Source organism: Triticum dicoccoides, chromosome 6A (genome assembly GCF_002162155.2).
Source record: "Triticum dicoccoides isolate Atlit2015 ecotype Zavitan chromosome 6A, WEW_v2.0, whole genome shotgun sequence".
Classification (NCBI taxonomy): domain Eukaryota; kingdom Viridiplantae; phylum Streptophyta; class Magnoliopsida; order Poales; family Poaceae; genus Triticum; species Triticum dicoccoides.
The window spans coordinates 457,028,340-457,047,629 of record NC_041390.1 but is presented as its reverse complement, the minus strand read 5'-3'; the positions used below and the strand labels follow the sequence as shown (position 1 = coordinate 457,047,629).

General features: G+C 47.6%; 1 protein-coding gene and 1 long non-coding RNA gene across 4 annotated transcripts; one reads left to right on the top strand and one right to left on the bottom strand.

Annotated features, from left to right (window-relative positions):
* Positions 1-12,151: 12,151 nt before the first annotated feature.
* Positions 12,152-13,728, bottom strand: LOC119317243. Of its 3 annotated transcripts, XR_005153556.1 has the most exons (4): positions 13,522-13,728; positions 13,269-13,397; positions 12,806-13,029; positions 12,152-12,531 (listed from the first exon to the last, which is right to left on the bottom strand). It is a non-coding gene; the product is annotated as an uncharacterized LOC119317243 (long non-coding RNA). The 3 variants fall into 3 exon arrangements; XR_005153555.1 differs by lacking the exon at positions 13,522-13,728 and having other exon boundaries at positions 13,269-13,513; XR_005153557.1 differs by lacking the exon at positions 13,522-13,728 and having other exon boundaries at positions 12,806-13,026; positions 13,269-13,513.
* A 3,071-nt stretch (positions 13,729-16,799) lies between these two features.
* Positions 16,800-18,765, top strand: LOC119317242 (ethylene-responsive transcription factor ERF054-like). The gene has a single exon (XM_037591673.1). It carries the CDS (start codon positions 16,983-16,985, stop codon positions 18,366-18,368), a length of 1,386 nt encoding a protein of 461 aa, XP_037447570.1. The 5' UTR covers positions 16,800-16,982; the 3' UTR covers positions 18,369-18,765.
* The last annotated feature ends 525 nt before the right edge of the window (positions 18,766-19,290 follow it).

Genomic DNA, 19,290 nt, shown 5'->3' with positions numbered 1-19,290 from the left:
TTTGCCATCCATTTGCATATCCAGCCCACAGAATCGGTAGACCATAGCAATCCCCGCCGGCCTACGGTGTTATTTTTTGTTATGGGATAGTTTTTGGTGTGTTTGGGGAGGAGCAGCCATGGTGGGGAGGAGGAACCATGATGGAGAGGAGGACGGGTAGTAGGTGGTGGTGACTAGTAGCAGCAGCTGCAGAGGAGGAGGTGGTGAGGAGGAGGAGGAGGTTGGGGGCTGGCCGGAGTTGGACCTCCGGTCGTCGGGGGCGGCGTTGTCGTTCTCCGGTGGTGCAAATACTTCGCGAGGTGGCCGGTGCCGCTGAGTCGAAGAGAGAAGCAAGAAGCGGACACACGCTTCGAAGGTATAATCACATCGTCACAAATTTTATCTAAATTGTATAGTTTAGTTAGTGTATATAAGTCATATTGTGAATTTTAGTGTTAATATATTTGTGGAGGCATTTTAGCGCATAGTTCGTGTAGCGGATAATATTAGTGTTCGTTGTGATTAATGAGAAGATGGCAATGTTTGACAGGTGAAAATGTCTGAATCAGTAAATCTGAATGTTTACTACGGTGCTGGTAATGTTCGATATAATGAGTTGGGGGTTGATCTTAGGGAGTTTAAAAAATGGCGTCATGACACTAGCAGACCCGGATAGACTGGACATTAGACAATTGAAGTACTGGTTGACAACTAGTTTCGGGCTGGATCCTGAAGTATGTTCCGTCAGTATTCATGCATTGTGGACCAAATCTTGTAAAAATGTCAAGTGGGAGTTGATGCCGGTAGAGAGGAGCCAACATTGGTTGTACCTGTTAAGACGCTGCCGAGACCGAAGAATCCAGCCATATGCACTTGTGCAACCTGTGCCGAAGAAGGAGAATGTCGTACAACTCCACAGGGGGTATGAACCCGGCCAAGGCAGTGAAGTGGCTAACGAGATTGTTTTATCCGGGTCACAGCCACAAGATGTGGATGCTAGACAACCCGAGAAAGAGTCAGACTATGTGCCACACAATGTTTGTGGTCCTGATACCGGGCAGAGTAGCCAGTCGATAATATTAGCTGGTTCTGGTTTTGCTGATGGGGATGAGAAAGGGAATGAAATGCAGAGGGTGATGGAGGAAGAGGACGAGAATGGATTAGTAGAGGAACTGGATTCTAAAAATTCTGAGGATGAAGTGGAGGTACCGATTCCTTCTGCATGGGAGCAGGACATATCCACCGGCCTTACGGTCAACGATGGCCATGAGACTCCATGGTAGTATAATTTGAACCAAGTACAGATAGGGGCTATGTTTGATACAAAGAAAAAATTAAAGTATGTGGTGATAAAGTGGGCTATGTCTACGCAGAGGGTTTTCCGGACACACATATCAAGTCCAACAAACTATACCGTGAAATATGTTGAAAAAAGTTATCCTGGGAAGGTGCACGGGCACGTGCCGAAGTATGACATTCACTGGGTTGTTGAAGGAAATATGCCCTAGAGGCAATAATAAAGTTATTATTTATTTCCTTATTTTATGATAAATGTTTATTATTCATGCTAGAATTGTATTAAACCGGAAACATAATACATGTGTGAATACATAGACAAACAAAGTGTCACTAGTATGCCTCTACTTGACTAGCTCGTTAATCAAAGATGGTTACGTTTCCTAACCATGAACAATGAGTTGTTATTTGATTAACGAGGTCACATCATTAGTAGAATGATCTGATTGACATGACCCATTCCATTAGCTTAGCACCTGATCGTTTAGTATGTTGCTATTGCTTTCTTCATGACTTATACATGTTCCTATGACTATGAGATTATGCAACTCCCGTTTATCGGAGGAACACTTTGGGTACTACCAAACGTCACAACGTAACTGGGTGATTATAAAGGAGTACTACAGGTGTCTCCAATGGTCGATGTTGGGTTGGCGTATTTCGAGATTAGGATTTGTCACTCCGATTGTCGGAGAGGTATCTCTGGGCCCTCTCGGTAATACACATCACATAAGCCTTGCAAGCATTACAACTAATATGTTAGTTGTGAGATGATGTATTACGGAACGAGTAAAGAGACTTGCCGGTAACGAGATTGAACTAGGTATTGGATACCGACGATCGAATCTCGGGCAAGTAACATACCGATGACAAAAGGAACAACGTATGTTGTTATGCGGTCTGACCGATAAAGATCTTCGTAGAATATGTAGGAGCCAATATGGGCATCCAGGTCCCGCTATTGGTTATTGACCAGAGACGTGTCTCGGTCATGTCTACATTGTTCTCGAACCCGTAGGGGCCGCACGCTTAAGGTTACGATGACAGTTAATTATGAGTTTATACATTTTGATGTACCGAAGGTTGTTCGGAGTCCCGGATGTGATCACGGACATGACGAGGAGTCTCGAAATGGTCGAGACGTAAAGATTGATATATTGGAAGCCTATATTTGGATATCGGAAGTGTTCCGGGTGAAATCGGGATTTTACCGGAATACCGGGAGGGTTACCGGAACCCCCCGGGAGCTATTTGGGCCATAGTGGGCCTTAGTGGAAAAGAGAAGGGGCTGCCCTAGATGGGCTGCGCCCCCCCTTCCCCTAGTCCTATTAGGACTAGGAGAGGTGGCCGGCCCCCTCCTCCTCTTTTCCCCTCCGAGGAATCCTAGTTGGACTAGGATTGGAGGGGGAATCCTACTCCCAGAGGGAGTAGGACTCTCCTGCGCCTCCCCCCCTTGGCCGGCCAGCCTCCCCTCCTCTCCTCCTTTATATACGGAGGCAGGGGCACCTCTAAACACACAAGTTGACACAAGTTGATCCACGTGATTGATTCCTTAGCCGTGTGCGGTGCCCCCTGCCACCATATTCCTCGATAATACTGTAGCGGAGTTTAGGCGAAGCCCTGCTGCTGTAGTTCATCAAGATCGTCACCACGCCGTCGTGCTGACGAAACTCTTCCCCGACACTTTGCTGGATCGGAGTCCGGGGATCGTCATCGAGCTGAACGTGTGCTCGAACTCGGAGGTGCCGTAGTTTCGGTGCTTGATCGGTTGGATCGTGAAGACGTACGACTACTTCCTCTACGTCGTGTCATCGCTTCCGCAGTCGGTCTGCGTTGGGTACGTAGACAACACTCTCCTCTCGTTGCTATGCATCACATGATCCTGTGTGCGCGTAGGAAATTTTTGAAATTACTACGAAACCCTTCAGTTGTCACCATTGTCGTCCCACATAATTGTGTGAGGAAGAACCTGCTAGTGAAGCATCCGAACCTGACTTCAAGTCTCATTGCGCAACTCATGTATACTGAGATAGTAGAGAAGAAAGATATGGAAGCAAAACACATCCAGACAGCAGTGAAGGTCAGATGGAATTATGTCATTCCTTATGGGAAGGCTTGGAGGGCTAAGTAGAAGGCTATGAAGGAAAGGTTTGGGACGTTCTTCGACTCATATGATAATGTTGTCCATCTCCTGGGCATACTGAAGGAGAGGAATCCCGGCACTTATGTGAACGTACAACACATGAGGTTGCTGAGTATACCAGATTTCAAGGTGTTGAAACGAGTATTCTTCTCTTTTGGTATGTGCATCGAAGCTTTCCGGCATTGTCCTCCTGTTATGTTTGTGGATGGTACATTCCTGACCGGTCAGTATAGAGGGCAAATCCTGACTGCTATTGGTGTGGACGGGAACAATCAAATCATCCCACTTGCCATGGCATTTGTGGAGGGTGAGAACTTTCTCAGCTGGGTATGGTTCTTCCGCCAAGTGAAAATTGCCATCGTGAAGGACCGACCAAACGTGTGTGTCATTCATGACAGACATGCTGGTATATTGAAGGCCGTGAAGACACTTCGTAATCCAACAGATGACGAACCAACACCTTGGAGGGACTTGGAGAGTCGGTAGTGCATGCGCCATCTTGGGGCTAATTTTTTCTCACAGTTCAAGAACAAGCGGTTGATGAACTTGTTCAAAAAATTATGCAAGCAGAGCCAGCAGCGCAAATACGAATTTATTTGGTCAAAACTAGATGAGTTTACTAAGAAGCAGGTCCACGCGAGGAAGAAAATGGAAGAAGGTCAGGTTAAATTAGCAGCACTCATCGCGGAGCTAGAGGAGCCAGTAGGTCTTTGTGACTTGCCAGCAATTGACCCTCCTAATACTAAGAGAAAGAAGGGAAGGGCAATAAAGAATTTTTCTGAGTGGCTAGAGAAAGAGCCTCCAGTGAATTGGTCTTTGCTGCATGACACACATGGAGCTAGGTATGGCCACATGACAACCAATCTTGCAGAGGTGTATAACTTTGTGCTGAGAGGGAATAGAGCATTGCCACTCACAACTATTGTGGAGGCTGTATTCCATGGCACTTTGAGATATTTCAGAGAAAGGCACAAGTTAGCAAAGAAGCATATTGAAGATAATCAGAACACACCTTATTGTAGCCGTGTCATGGAATACATGGCAAAGAAGATAGAGAAAGCAAAGAAGCACACTGTCAGACTCATAGGGAATCAAGAAAGGAGGTATGAGGTTCAGCTTCCTATCGATGGTTTTGGTTCTGGAAATGAGGTGAAGACACACGAGGTAAAAATTAGAATGGAATTTTATCCAACGTGTGAGTGTACATGCAACAAACCGAAGTTGTTGCACCTACCTTGCTCTCATGTGTTGGCTGCCTGTGGCCAGATTGAGTTGGATGCTATCTCCTTCGTGTCCCCATACTATTTAAAAGAGCCAGTGCTCAACACCCGGACAGGCGAGATGACAGGGTTTAGAGTCGTCGGCAATTTCAACAAGGTAAACGACGGTGAGAGAGTATACATCCCGCATCCAGACCTTCGGCGAACAAGTAGGACGAAAGGCCCATCGCATCCGGAATGATATGGACCAGTCTGAAGCTGGTGGAGCAACCAGACAATGTTTGTTATGCGTGGCTTATGGGCATAGGATGAAATATTGTCCTGACAAAGATGGTGCTTCCTGGCAGTCGAGGCTTCCGCATCGACGAGTGCTTCCACATCGACGGCTACGACAACAGGAGCAAGAGGCGGACGTGGTCGTGGCAGTCGAGGCCGAAGGGGCGGACGAGGAAGAAATAACCACAAGCTATATAATGTGTCGTAGTGGATTTTAATATGTAATATGTCAGGACTATGTTTTAATATGTAAGATGTTAGGACTATGTTTTAATATGTAATATGTCAGGACTATGTTTTAATTCGTAATATGTCAGGACTATGTTATAATTTGTAATATATCGTACTATGTTTTATTTGCATCTGAGATTTGTTGTTTGAATTACAGATATGTCTTCGTATCCGTTGCTTAATGGTAACATCGATAGAAAGCACAGGGGCGCCCTTACGGAAGTGGGCAACAACTTAGACGTGTTGGTCACTAGTACCCCAAAGACTAACTGGCTGATACACGATTCATGGGTTGATAGGTATGTGTGCATATAATGGAGTCCATATAATGACTTACTATGTTTGACATACTTTTCATAGCCGCTAACAATCTCTTTATTTTGTAGGTTAAGTTGGGCTGGACTTCTACCCTTGGCACGGCTGGTTGAGGGTACATTGGATGAGTGGATTGATGGTTCGAACTTAGATGAGGCAGGTGAACCATTGCAGTTACACAAGAGGCAAGCGAAACGTTTCTCTTACGACAAGTCACTCCTTACCTGCTTAGTAGATAGATGGAGACCAGAGACACATACGTTTCACATTCCCTGGGGAGAGATGGCGCCTACTTTACAGGATGTGTCTTACTTGTTGGGATTACCTCTGGCCGGTGCTGCCATAGGTCCCTTAGAGGCAGAATCTGGGTGGCAAGCAGCGATGCAGGCCCGTTTTTTGGCTGCGGTCCTGACTGCTAGGGCCATAGACAACGATCCTCATGAAACTCTTTTTAGATGGTTGAGCCAGTTTCAGGTAACCATCACGGCCACTTAAACAAATGTTGTTTTTTAGTTGTCCGATGTTCATACAATTATTATGTTTCTATGTAGATTGTCTCGTTAGGATATCCCGACGTTCAGTTGTCGAAGGCACAGATTGACCGGTCCCTAGAGGCATATATTCTTTGGCTGTTTGGCAAAACGATGTTTATGGAGAACCACGTGACCACTGTCGATGCACGACTCATCGGTATTGCACGAGAGATAGCTGACGCACATTGTCCTGCGGATATTCTACAGAGGAGTTTTGGTTCTGCTATGTTAGCGGCTACGTACAGAGGCCTGTGCAAAGCTTGCTTGTTGAAGTCTAGAAAATCTAGTCTTGTTGGATGTCCATTATTGTTGCAGCTCTGGTCATATGAGAGATTCCCTATTGGACGACCCTATGTCTATGTTGATAAACCTTTTGGTTTGGAGGACTTAGCTGGGACTTATGTGTCTGCTATCGCCGACTTACCTACCATGGGATCTGTTTGGGCACGACGAGAGGTACTTTTATATTAAGTAACAATTAATTCAATTATTTCTTGCCATTCAATAGTATTACTAATGCTTATTTGTTGTCATGCACAGAGACCGTTTGCGCATACTCAGGTTAGGGGATGCTACCCGTCCTTCATGGTGCAATTTGATAGTTTGCACGAGGATCAAGTTATTTGGGAGCCATACTCGCCTCAGGCTATATCATCGAGGTACCCAGTTGGGATTTCTGGATTGTGCACTAGAGATCGGCACTTTGGATGACCAAGGCCAAGTTGGTGTTTGACGTGATGGTTGAGGAGATGTCTTTTCATAGGGTGATGAGACAGTTCGGTCTATATCAAGAGCCTGAGATTCCAGATATTCCACACTTGCCAGGACACGTGCACAAGTAAGTACTAATACTATTTTAGTTGTCAGCTCTGCATTCATAATATACTAATCATGTATCGCGCATGTCAATCTCAGAGACAGTCGCCTAGGAGGAAACAAGTCCATGGCTTATTGGCTTAAGAGCATTACCCCTTACGTTGACGAATGGACTACCGCTGCGACAAATATCTGGGGTGAGGTTCGGCCCTTTAACTGGGAAATGTTCGGGTTGTATCTGCAGCGTTACCGGCATACAACGAGGATCTACTTGGTTCCATCAGCTGCTCCTGATCAGATCGAAGCCCCTCTCACCAGTGATATGTACCCAACTGCCTCTGTTGTGGGAACCAAACACCACGCGGTAAATGCCTTGGTTCTCATATGTTAAGTCTTTTGTTAATATGGACATATTCGCTTGGTTGTCTATTCGTGGTGTCTATCATACAACGAGGATATAATTGGTTAACTCTTTGTGTACAGGGTGACTTGACAGTACATGCGCGAGAGGAGGTTTCCGCTTTAATGCGGCGCTTTTAGGGGAGAAACTATCCCACCGCGAGAGGGCGTCTCATGGTTGAGGCGTCTTGATGACAAGCTATGCGGGATTTACACAGCTGTTACATGTAGACGGACTTCGGATGTTGCACTTCCTCCTCCAGCACATCGTCCGCCACGTCCCTCTGTACAGCATTCAGAATCACGACCCTCTGTGCACCGTTCAGAACCACGACCCTCTGTGCACTGTGCAGAACCTCATCCTTCACAGCCAGGGAGCTCTTCCTGGCATGAGCCACCTCCTTCACAGCCAGGGAGCTCTTCCTGGCATGAGCCACCTCCTTCACAGCCAGGGAGCTTTTCCTGGCATCAGCCACCTCCTTCACAGCTAGGGAGCGCTTACTAGCATCAGCAGATGGAACTAGGTAACACTACTCACTACATTCTTTTGAACAATGTAGTAATCGTTCTTGCATTCTCAGCAGTCACCGATGCTTACTGGTGGTGCTTCGTTCATGCATTTGTATCAATTTTACATGTTTTACTTTACCGCAGGCCGCAACCAGTCGCAACCATTCATGCATTCAGAGCAGTCACCGATCCTTAGTGGTGGTGCTTCGTACTTTGAGGGCGACCACAAGGATGATAACCAAGCTACAAACATTTATGGCTTCTCGCAGACAGTGTTTCACACTCCACCACCACCACCACCGACACAGGAGACACAGACCGTGACAGACGAGGTTAATCATGGTCGTGGTTATCGCGAGCCTCGTCCACCGCCTCAGCGCTTATCGCCTTCCGGTCCTCGCCCGAGGAAGACCCAGACTCGTCATCGTCCCCCGTAGTGATATGCTTATCTATCTATGTATGACTCATTATCTATGTTAGTTTCAGACTATTCGCAGCTGTGTGTCGGTATTTATGTATGAGACATGCTTCATGTATGTGTTACTATCGCACTTGCTTCTATCTGATCAGGAGACATATATTGTTTTATGTATGCGAGAGACATATTACTATTAATTCGCATTCTTATTCCAGTTACATTTCCAAATAGACTACAACCGATAATTAAGATACAAGTACATCTGAATTAAACGGCGCGGCTGAACTTGTGCAATACATCTTACATACTACAAAATGAAATTCAGATAGAACATAATGCCCTACAGTAATACAATACAAACTAATAATGCAAATACATATGAATGAAACGGTACAACGGGAATACATCTTACATACTACATGAAGTCATCATCGTCATCCTCCGTTGATGCAGCCCTCTTGCCCTTCGACGATGCGGTCCTCTTGCCCTCCGTCGATGCAGAACTCTCGCCCTTGGTCGATGCAGAACTCTTGCCCTTCGAGGATGCAGAACTCTTGCCTTTGGATGATGCAGAACTCTTGCCCTTCGACGATGTAGAACCCGGAAGCGGCGGCATGAAGATATCATCGTCGTCCTCGCTCTCCTCAGTCCATAAAAATGGATGCTTTTCTGCAGTCCTTCTGAAAGTTTCACTCTTCGGCTCCATCACCTTCTTCCACCTTTCATGCAACCTAAGAAGTTCTTTACGTACCTCCTCATAGGTCCTTTCAGGTCACCCAAAACTACGTAATTCGTGAGCCAACTCATTCATTATGGTGTCACTACCGGTGAGTTTGTCCCATGGAACTATCCTATTGTCCATCCTGAAATCGGTAGCTAGACTCAGCAGAGTGCTGCTCATCTCAGGGTGAAAACTACGATCGAATGGATAATGGGACATCTCGACTACACTACACTGGAATGCTTATCCACCTCCACCGGAAGGGGTTTTTATAGATACAGAGGAGAAAATGGCGGGAAAGAATAACTGCGGTATGGCGGGAAAATAAGGCGGGAAGGGGTTGGCGGGAAACGGGTGGCGGGAACATATGGCGGGAAGGGGTTGGCGGGAAACGGATGATGGGAAGGGGTTGGCGGGAAACGGGTGGCGAGAAAATACATTTCAGCCTAATGTATGAGCCATGCAATTTCGGCCTGCACGAGACCAAAAAGTACTTTCCGGCCTAGGCTTGACCAAAAAGTCTATTTCGGCCTAGACTTGACCGAAAAGTGCCTTTTCGGCCAGGGCCCCACCACTTCGTCCAAGAGATGGCCGAAAAGTCCACTTCGGCCTAACTGTGATCGAAAAGTCCTATTTCGGTCAAGAGATGGCCGACAGGCTACTACTTTTGATTTTTTATGAAAATCATGTTATAGTTTCCAAAAATGCTATAAACTATATCATAGTTTTGAAAAAAAAATCAAACCTTACCGCTCCTCTGCCGCACATGATCACAACAGGTGGTTTTTTTTAGGAACAACAGGTGGTGTTTTGGAGAACCGTTGTCCCACTCCATGGTGTACACCGGGAAGCATGATGGGAAAACGGTAGGTGGCGCAAAGCTACTAGTTAAAACTGGTCCGCTAGTTTGACTCCTACTAGTGGGCAAAACATTAAACTTGTTTGCTGTGTGATAAAAAGAAGCTACGTTTATACATGCATAGATCCTAACTTGAGCCGCTAATTCATGAAACACAACGCACACACAATGAGTGGTAGAGGAGGAGCTCGGGCGTATATGTTCTCTTCTCAAGCTCTTGCTAGTGTGTTCCGTGGAGGAATCAATCTTATATGTTGGTCCAACGCACTCTTTACTGGTGGAGTTAGACTAAACCTTTAACATGTATGAAGGGGAACATTTTATAGAGGCTGTGTCGATTAATTTGAATCAGAGAGACTAGTGTAACGGGAATGATTAGATATTCAAAGATGGAACACCTTCTTTGGAAGGGGGACTCAAAACTGATCTTGTCTTGGTTCAGTGAGCCAAGCACTTCACTCAGTTCAATCACTGGATACAACTGAACCAACACGTTCTTTTGATTTGCCTTTTCTTTTAGCTTCACATGTAAATACCCGTTGCACCATATTTTACTTTTACAATATAATACAGCAGGACACGCTGTCTTTTCCGCAACAAAAAAAATCTGGAACCGAAACTTGGAGGACACCAGGTAAAAGTTAAACCTCCAATAATACTACCATGGCTGACACTGATGAGCATAATTCTGGAACCGAAACTTGGAGGTTCATACCTGCTCGAGCATATTCTCGGAGCATAATAAACTAGGGTCCCGATAACTACCATATGTATGGTGTATCGAATAGTTGTGCCACACGCCTCGTGTGGTATGGACAGCAACCAGCCCACACATCTACGTGTGGGCAAAACAAGTAATGCCCACGCACATCTTTTCCCCTCTTCTGAACCCTCTTCACACGCGTGCGTGTGGGTGATATTGATAACGCCCACACACCCGTATGTCAGGCCTCGTAACCTTTGGTCCCGCACGCGACGCGTGACGTCCACCGCGCGCCCGCAGTTGCCATTGTCCAGACCCTCATCCATGTTCGTTTATCTGCAGTTGCCATGTCGCTGAACTACGGTTGCCATGTCGGACAACTGCAGTTGCCATGGTTGCTCAACTGCAGTTGCCATGTATGGTCTGATCTAATGTAGTTGCTATGATTTCATAACTTTAGGAGTTGCCTCATACTAACACTAGGCAGTTGATAGAGTTGCCATGTGCTCACAAGCATGCTAGGGCAGTTGCCATGTAAAAAGGAAGAGTTGCCATCTGCTTACGTGCACGTTAGGGCAGTTGCCATGTACCATGCAAAAACACATGGCAAGTCGGTAAAAGACAGTTGCCATCTGCTTACGTGCACACTAGGCAGTTGCCGTGTACCCTGCAAAAACACATGGCAACTCGGGTAAAAAAGAGAGTTGCCACCTGCTTATAAAGCACACTAGAGGCAGTTGCCATATGCGCTGCAAAAACACATGGCAACTAGCAGCTTACGTGTGGGAGAGGAGACGGGCGTGTGGGCGAGATGGCAAATGCCCACACACCAGCCCTTGTACGTGACTGAAAACTGGTGTGTGGGTGAACTGCTAAACGCCCACACACCGACCCCTCCATGTGGTAAAACGGATGTGTGGACGAACTATGTCACACACCACACACACGCCTTGTCTTACATGGCACAGAAAATCAGCCAGATTATGTCAAGATTCGTGCATATAGTACTAGACGGTGATGGATACGTGTGGTCGAGATAGTCAACGCCCACACGTGTGGGCGTTAACATTTCCGATAAACTAATACATCCGTTTTCACAATACTAGCCACTATCAAGTGGTCAACGCATTGTTTTGCAGTTTAAGAGTTGCTTGTTGCGGGGATTAATGCATGGTGATCTCATCTCTGGCTCTGCTTATGGTGCGTGTAGGAGAAGGAATCGTTTATGTACGAACATGTATCTCCACTACTATTAAACAATCAAACAAGAACTTTCTTACACGCACCCCACTATTAGCCCCCACAACACCGCACAACCCAGTCAGAACCACACGATTAGTCCCACAAATTTCAATCTAATCTCCACTACTATTAAACAATCGAATAAGAACTTTCTTACACGCACCCCACTATTAGCCCCCACAACACCGCACAACCCAGTCAGAACCACACGATTAGTCTCCACTACTATTAAACAATCGAACAAGAACTTTCTTACACGCACCCCACTATTAGCCCCCACAACACCGCACAACCCAGTCAGAACCACACGATTAGTCCCACAAATTTCAATCTAACGGCCATCATTTATCTAATAGCGGGATGGTGTGTACTTAGCAATTTCTAATGACTGACCGTACTCCACCACCAGAGGAGTATTCCAACAACCAATCCCATGTTTCCCTGCAATCACGCAATCAGATCGCCAACTAAGGAAACACGACCAAATCTGCTCCCTCCCGTGTTTCCCTACAATCACGCAATCAAATCGCAAACTAAGGGAACTCAATCAAATCTGCTCCCTCGCCCTTGACCTCGACGTTTGTCTGCCTTGAGTCACCACCGCACCAGATGCCGCCCGCCAACACCGTCGCCTCCCTGCACGATCGCCATCGCCGATTGTCGCCGATTGTTGCCGCTCGCAGCGTGGAATCCGTCATCAACGTAGCGGGCGCCCAGGAACCTACCCTCGCAGCATGGCATCCATCCGCGAGATCGCCTGCCTCGACACCCGCATGGCTACGGCCGCCCTGCACATCCCCTGAACCAGCCGGACACACGCAGCTGTAATTTCCTCCCTGCACTTCTTCAGGTTTGACTTCTTCCTTTGACCTGTTGCAGCATTACTGGGGATTATAATTTTGAGAATAGAGTTCTAAAAAATATAAACAGTTGGACAACAGAATGCTATAATCCTTTCATTTTACATCTCTAATTAATGGTTTTCTATGTGGAAATGGTTCATGTTTGACTGTAATAAGAACTAAGAGCTATACATATGTAGAGTTCATTTTGCACAATCAGACCGCCCTATCTCTTTTACTGTGACAAATCAACTATGCCGCTACAGATCAGTAAAGGAAATCAGCTAAACTTGCATGCATACCTCTCAGCTCCATCAGATCAGGCCAAAAGCTCTCCTGTGAGGAGTCACCGAGGAGCCTACTAGAACTTGTAGAGTTCACCCTTGTTGAGTACAGAGACCATGGTGAGGATGGAGATTGGTGAACGAGCGATAAGGCACTAGCAGAGAGACCAGTAGAAATAGCATGGCAGTATCACATCATCATGTTTTGCAGCATCTTCCGATTCTTCAGGACACTCATCCTACTAGAAACAGATAGTTATCAATATACAGAAGAGAGACACCCCCAAACTGAAAGATTAAACAACAGTGAGAATGAACCAGACCGTAACAAAATCCAATATCCGTTGAAACAGAATTTTTTAATCAAATATTTGTAACATAGGCAGCTCATGTGTAGTAAAGATTTTTTTAATCAAATATCTGTAACATGGCCACATGAAGGAGAAATTGGAAATTTGGAAGTAAATATTTCTATTAGTACCTAAGATGATCCGTTTTGTCAAATTCACATCCAGAAGCGTTTGAATCTTGGCTCATATGACACATTCTTGACAACATGCACAAAAGGAACTGATGAACCACAAATATTTTATAACTGAATATCTGCAAACTGCATGATCCAAACCTCCTATTACAAACCCAATCGGTTGAGATTCCATGGAAAGAATATTTGAAGTAGATATAGATGGAAAGAAGATATGATCAAAGAAAAATAAACCATAAAGGGTAATAACCTTCACACCAGCAGCACTGCATAACCATACAGCGTCCATCACTCATGGGTGACAAGGATCTACAACAAATAAAGGACTCCTTACTGAAGGGTGAAAAGCTGCATGCAGCCATCAGAAGATAACTATACGGCAAAACTGAACTGAAAATGTGCCTAACCAGATTCAGCCATAAAGAGTTCTAAACATAAAAAAGTTGCTTAATAAAGATATAATACATGATGAACAATTGATGCAAATAAAGATGACAAACTAGCATGGCTAAGTATTATTATGAGTAGACACCTCCTAATTTATTTATTTTGTTCAATTTCACCATCTCTCAATCCTCCGTAGTGTCTTGTTTATGCAAAACTAGCAAGATGGAAATGGACTATTCTGTCCATGTTTTCTTTTCATTCATGGCGGGGACTTCTAAAATTAGCCAAAAACATGGACAGAAAATGCAGAGGCACGGGCTGACTTGGACGGCCTCGCACCAGATACATATTGAATTTATTTTCACATGATCCTAAATTGGCATTGCATGACCGTAAAGCAGGAAACCAAATTGATGGGGGAAATTCCTAAACTGACATGAGGATCCATGGGCGACGCCGTACGAATCGAAGGTAGGCTGAGCTGAGCACCGTAGATATATCTCTTATACAGGAACCCCAAGAATAATTGCATCAGACAGGATCGAAGCCCCCTTTCCACCGGCTTCGCGAGGATGGCCAGCCCCTCACGCCCTCGCTCTTCAACTTCCTCCGTGGCGCACCAACCTTCGCCGCTCCCTCCTCGCGCTCGCCATGGAGCCGCAGTCGTCGCCGCCTCGCCGAGATCGACCACCACAACCCGCCGCCACGGCCACGGCGGCCCCGCCATCTTGCTCCACGCCTTCGTACTCGAGCTGGGCGCGGGTGACGCGGGACGGCGTGTCTCACCGCGGGTGAGGCCAGGCAGGGCAGGGCGTCGCCGCCGGTGAGTCCCACGCCTCCGCATCCGCCTCCGACGTCGCCTAAGGCCGGCTCGCCCGCGAGCACGACTAGCTCGAGCGCCTCCTCGTGCACTTCGGCGACCGGGTTCGACTGGAAGGGGCGGGGAAGAGCAGGGCGTGTGAGTCCTCGCGCTAGAGGTAGGGACGAAGGGGAGGGTGAGGTCGTGAGAGGGAGCTGAAGATTACGGAATGGGGAACGACTGAGAGACAGGGGCATCAACTCGATGGGCGGTGGGGAGGTAGGTGATGGGTTTGAGACCGTGAGTGAGTGTGGGGTCTGGGCCTTCCATTTTTTTATTCCAGCGTGTCATTTTTTAAGGATTATTAGAGCGTGTCCTATTTAGCTGGAGTCGTGCGATTCTTCTTGTAGATAGGGCAAGGGTTAAAAATAAAGGTTCAGTCATGATAATTTAATGTTTTCAATTATTTTTATAAAACTATTTATATAAATTGATAATTATTTTTATTTATAATATATTCAAATTCTGTAAATCATGCTCATCCTATGGTCTGTGGATGTTAAATTCATGGAGTACTTTACGGGGGATTTTTCATCCAACACTTCTAAACAGGTATATTCGGTATGTATCTTCATAATTATTATGGTGTATTGCTATTTGAAAAGTAACTATGTATACATGTTGCACATGAATTTTTTATAACATTGTTGTATATAATGCATATGTACGAAGACAGTGTACAGAGAAGACGATTTTTTGATACATATTTTGATGTATGCAGGAAATGAATCTCTAAACAATGTCCCAGATATGGAACAAAGAATGAAGCATTATAAATGTCATAAATAGATTGACCTTTAAGAGAGAACCATCAAAGAATTAATTGTGAGGATGTTGCTTACTTGTTTCTTAAGTATTTTTATAACTAATTATAATATGTTTATGTGGTCATGAATTTATGTGAAGATATGTGTTACACTCGCTCACATCATTGTGCATGGGACATATTTAAGTGGCACGGTTAGAAAAAAACTCGCTAAAAGAATAACTAACAAAATTCAAAGATGTTTCTATTGTGGATTATAAAACGTGCGTTGCACGTGCACGCTTACTAGTTGTTCATACAGTTGTTCCCAGAAAAATATTCCTGCAGCCACCTTGCATCCACTTGTACGCACTCGCTCTGTCTCAAAATTCTTGTTTTAGATTTGTCTAGATATGAATGTATGGACGGAGAAAGTACTTCATCCGTTTCAAATTACTCGTCGCAGAAATGGATGTATCTAGATACATCCATACCTGCGACAAGTAATTTGAAACGGAAGGAGTAGTTACGAGTAATTTTACAGGAGAAATTTCCAAGTAAGTAAAGGTGGTGACAAGTTACACTCACACACCAATCGCCGGAATCAACACTCCAAAACGCCTTTCACACCATTCCCAGCAGCACATCTCCGAACACGCATCAGATTCGCACGAAGAGAGAAAAAGGCGTGGTTGGCAGCGGCACGTGTTGCCAGAATGGACCATAGACGGGCAGTTTATAGTACTAAAAGGCAAGGTCCTAAACTAGGGGGAAATTCCTCGGCCAGTTCTTTTCTGAAACGATAAGCCGATTGGTTCACTAGTTAAAGTATAGCTAATCCACTGCCCTTTCGGCATATGCAACCCCCACATAAGCCTAATGATGCGTGCAATTGTTATTAGTAGTAGCAGTACTTCCGTAACAAATGCAAAGATCTTCCGCCAGTCCTGCGTCGTCTGCAAACCATACACCTGGGCTCATCTCGTTGATTGCAGATGGAGCACACAGTACTCAATGATTGGAAGAAGAAAAACGTCGGAATATTGGAGAAGTAGTAGTACCGGCTTAACAACTGGAACTGGAAGTGATGGGCATTCTCCAACTCGGTCAGCCTGCCAGCAAGAACGCGATTTTGGCAGTGGAGAAGAATGAATAATGGGGCCCCGGCCGGGATGGGATTGTAGTGCAAGGAAAGCAACGGACGGATCACTCCAAGGCCAGTGCCGTCCGTGCAAAGCCGCGGCACCAAACCGAAAGCTACGTCCGCGTTCCACCTTCCAGCGCACGCCTCGCGATCCGTGCGGGGCTCCGCCGGCCGTCGCACGCGTCGCGAGGTCCGCCGTGGCGCGCTGACGGGTCAATGCGCGTGGGGCCCGACCACCGTCCACGGCCCCGTTCGCGCCACACAGCGACAAGGCAACCGCCTTTTTCGTTTTCACCCCCGTGGAACATCCCCGAGCTCCCCAAAAATATCTCGCCCGCCCACCTTTATAAGCCCGTCGCGGCCGGCCGATCTCCCCAAATCAGATCAGAACCACGCGCCCCATTGGCTCCCCCCCCCTCCTCCCCCCGCGCACGCGCGCCCCGCAGCCTCTCTCGTTCGCCACGCAGCTTTGTACAGTTCGTACGTGAGTTGCTTGGTTTCGTCTCGTCTGCGGCGGGCGGCGGCGGCCGGGTTGAACTCAACCGGAGGGCTCGCGCGGTTGAGCGAGTTGTTGGAATGGATGTGGCGGATAGTGGTGGCGGTGTCCGCGGGCGCGAGCGGAGATGGAAGGGGAAGGCCGCGAGCTCGGCGGCGGAGAAGCAGCAGCAGCAGCAGCTGGCGCCGGTTTTAGAAGACGCGCCGGCGGCCGCATTGCTCCCGCCGCTGAAGAAGATGCGGAGCCCCGACTGCCGCCTCCGCCGCTCCGTGTCCTCGCTGTCGTCGGCTCCTGCTTCCCCTGACTCCTCCTCTGTTTCCAACCCCCTCTCGCCGCCCGCGACGTCCTTGCCGCCCCACGTGTCGTCGACGCGGCAGATATTCCCGTTCGCGTACGATCCGTCCCCCGCGGCGGCACCGAGGCTCCTGCAGCTGTTGCGGTACTCCTCCAGCTTGTACCAGCAACCCATGCTGCCGCAGCAGCTCCAGCAGCAGCAGCAGCAGCACACACCTTCTCAGCATCCGCAGATGATATCCTTCGGCGATGCCCAGCAGCAGCAGCAGTTGGAGGCGGCGGCGGCCTTGATCCCGCCGCACTACATGGCGCCGGAGGCGCTGCGCTACTGGAGCGCGGCCCTGAACCTGAGTCCGCGAGGCGTGCTTGGCGGGGTCGTGCCGCCAGCGCTGTACCAGCACCTGCTGCGGCCGCCTGGCCCGGCCAAGCTGTACCGCGGCGTGCGCCAGCGTCACTGGGGAAAGTGGGTGGCGGAGATCCGCCTGCCGCGGAACCGCACGCGCATGTGGCTCGGCACCTTCGACACCGCCGAGGACGCCGCCATGGCGTACGATCGCGAGGCCTTCAAGCTGCGCGGCGAGAACGCGCGGCTCAACTTCCCCGACCTCTTTCTCGGCAAAGGCCGCTCCGGCGGCAGCGGCCGCACCAGCGCCAGCGCCGCGGCGTCGGCCTCCTCCTCCTCCACGTCCGCTCCGCCGACGCCGGACGAGACCCATGCGCAGCAAGCTCAGCTGCTGCTCCAGCGTGAACAGCAGCAGCAACACACGGACGAGCAAGCGAACATTAGACAGAAACCTCTGCTCTCCGCAGCAGAGCAGGGCGGCCTCCCGGAACCAGAGCAAAATCCTCAGCTCCAGAACGCAGAGCAACAATGCAGCGACGGCAGCACGGCCATGATGCAGCAGGCTCCAGTGACCCCCGGCGGCGTCTGGGGCCCCGCCGACGACGCATGGTTCAGCGCGTGGGGCCCGGGCAGCTCTGTCTGGGACTACGACATGGACAGCGCCCACGGCCTCTTACTCCAGTCTCGCTTCGCCGGTGATCAGGCCGGCATGGATTACGTCCCCACTGCGCCGGAGGCCCACGTGGCACCGGCGGCAGGGACAGGCACGGCCTGTGCCGCTCCCCCTTCTCCTCTCCCTCCTCGTCCTCCCTTCATGTGGAAGGACTAGACACGCACCCCCATCTCTGAACATCTCACACACACAAGTACAGAACCTACCTACGCTGTGAGATGCACACAGGCTGCAGATTTTTAACAGACAGCTTGTGGCATCATCACATCGCAGGAACATCTCATGACCTTTTCTTTTCTCTCTGATCGATTTTCTCCTGAAAATCGCAAGGAAGCCCCCAGCTGCATTTTATAGGCTGGGACAAAGACGGGCTATATTTGATTCTCCATCCTTGTAGATCCTTCCGTGATGATTCTAAGATGAGTTTTAGACATTAGATAGCTAGGGCTCATCAGTTGTTTCCTGCATCTTTAGTTGTGTTGTGTATGGCTTTAGGGTTCCTAATAAAGGTTCTGGAAGAGGAGACGATTTTTATGCTCTCCTCTTGTTCTTACCTGAATAATTGTGTTTTCTGCAGTATTCTTGAACCATATATGTGGGTGTCACATCTGCCATGCACGTTATATGTATTGTTAGCTTCATGATCAATGAATTGATAGCTCTTACTCCATCCGAACCAAAATGAGTGTCACGGTTTTGAACTAAAATTGAATCTTAGTTTAAGATTGCAACGTTCATTGTGGATCGGAGGAAGCATTTGTTTTAGTCAATGAAGTCTTCCGATTTTGTTTTCAGCTCATCATGTACACGAATATGAACAGGAGAAGATTTTTAGATGAAGAGACTAGTACATGAATAGTGATTTTGTTTTCAGCTCGTTCATGGTCACTTGTTACAAGAGATTAAATTGCTCATGTGGGAGCGTGAGTTTGTTAAGATAGCCCGGTCACAAAATAGAGTTTCTCACTGTCTTGCCAATTATGCTCGCACAGCTCACAATACCGCATGTTGGTCACATCGAGGGCCACTTATTTTATTCTAGATCTTTTATCAGCATAGTGTAACCCCATTGCTTTGA

What these genes read in the sequence shown, in the direction of transcription:
- LOC119317242 (XM_037591673.1), top strand. Translation starts at nt 16,983, where the DNA reads ATGGATGTGGCGGATAGTGGTGGCGGTGTCCGCGGGCGCGAGCGGAGA.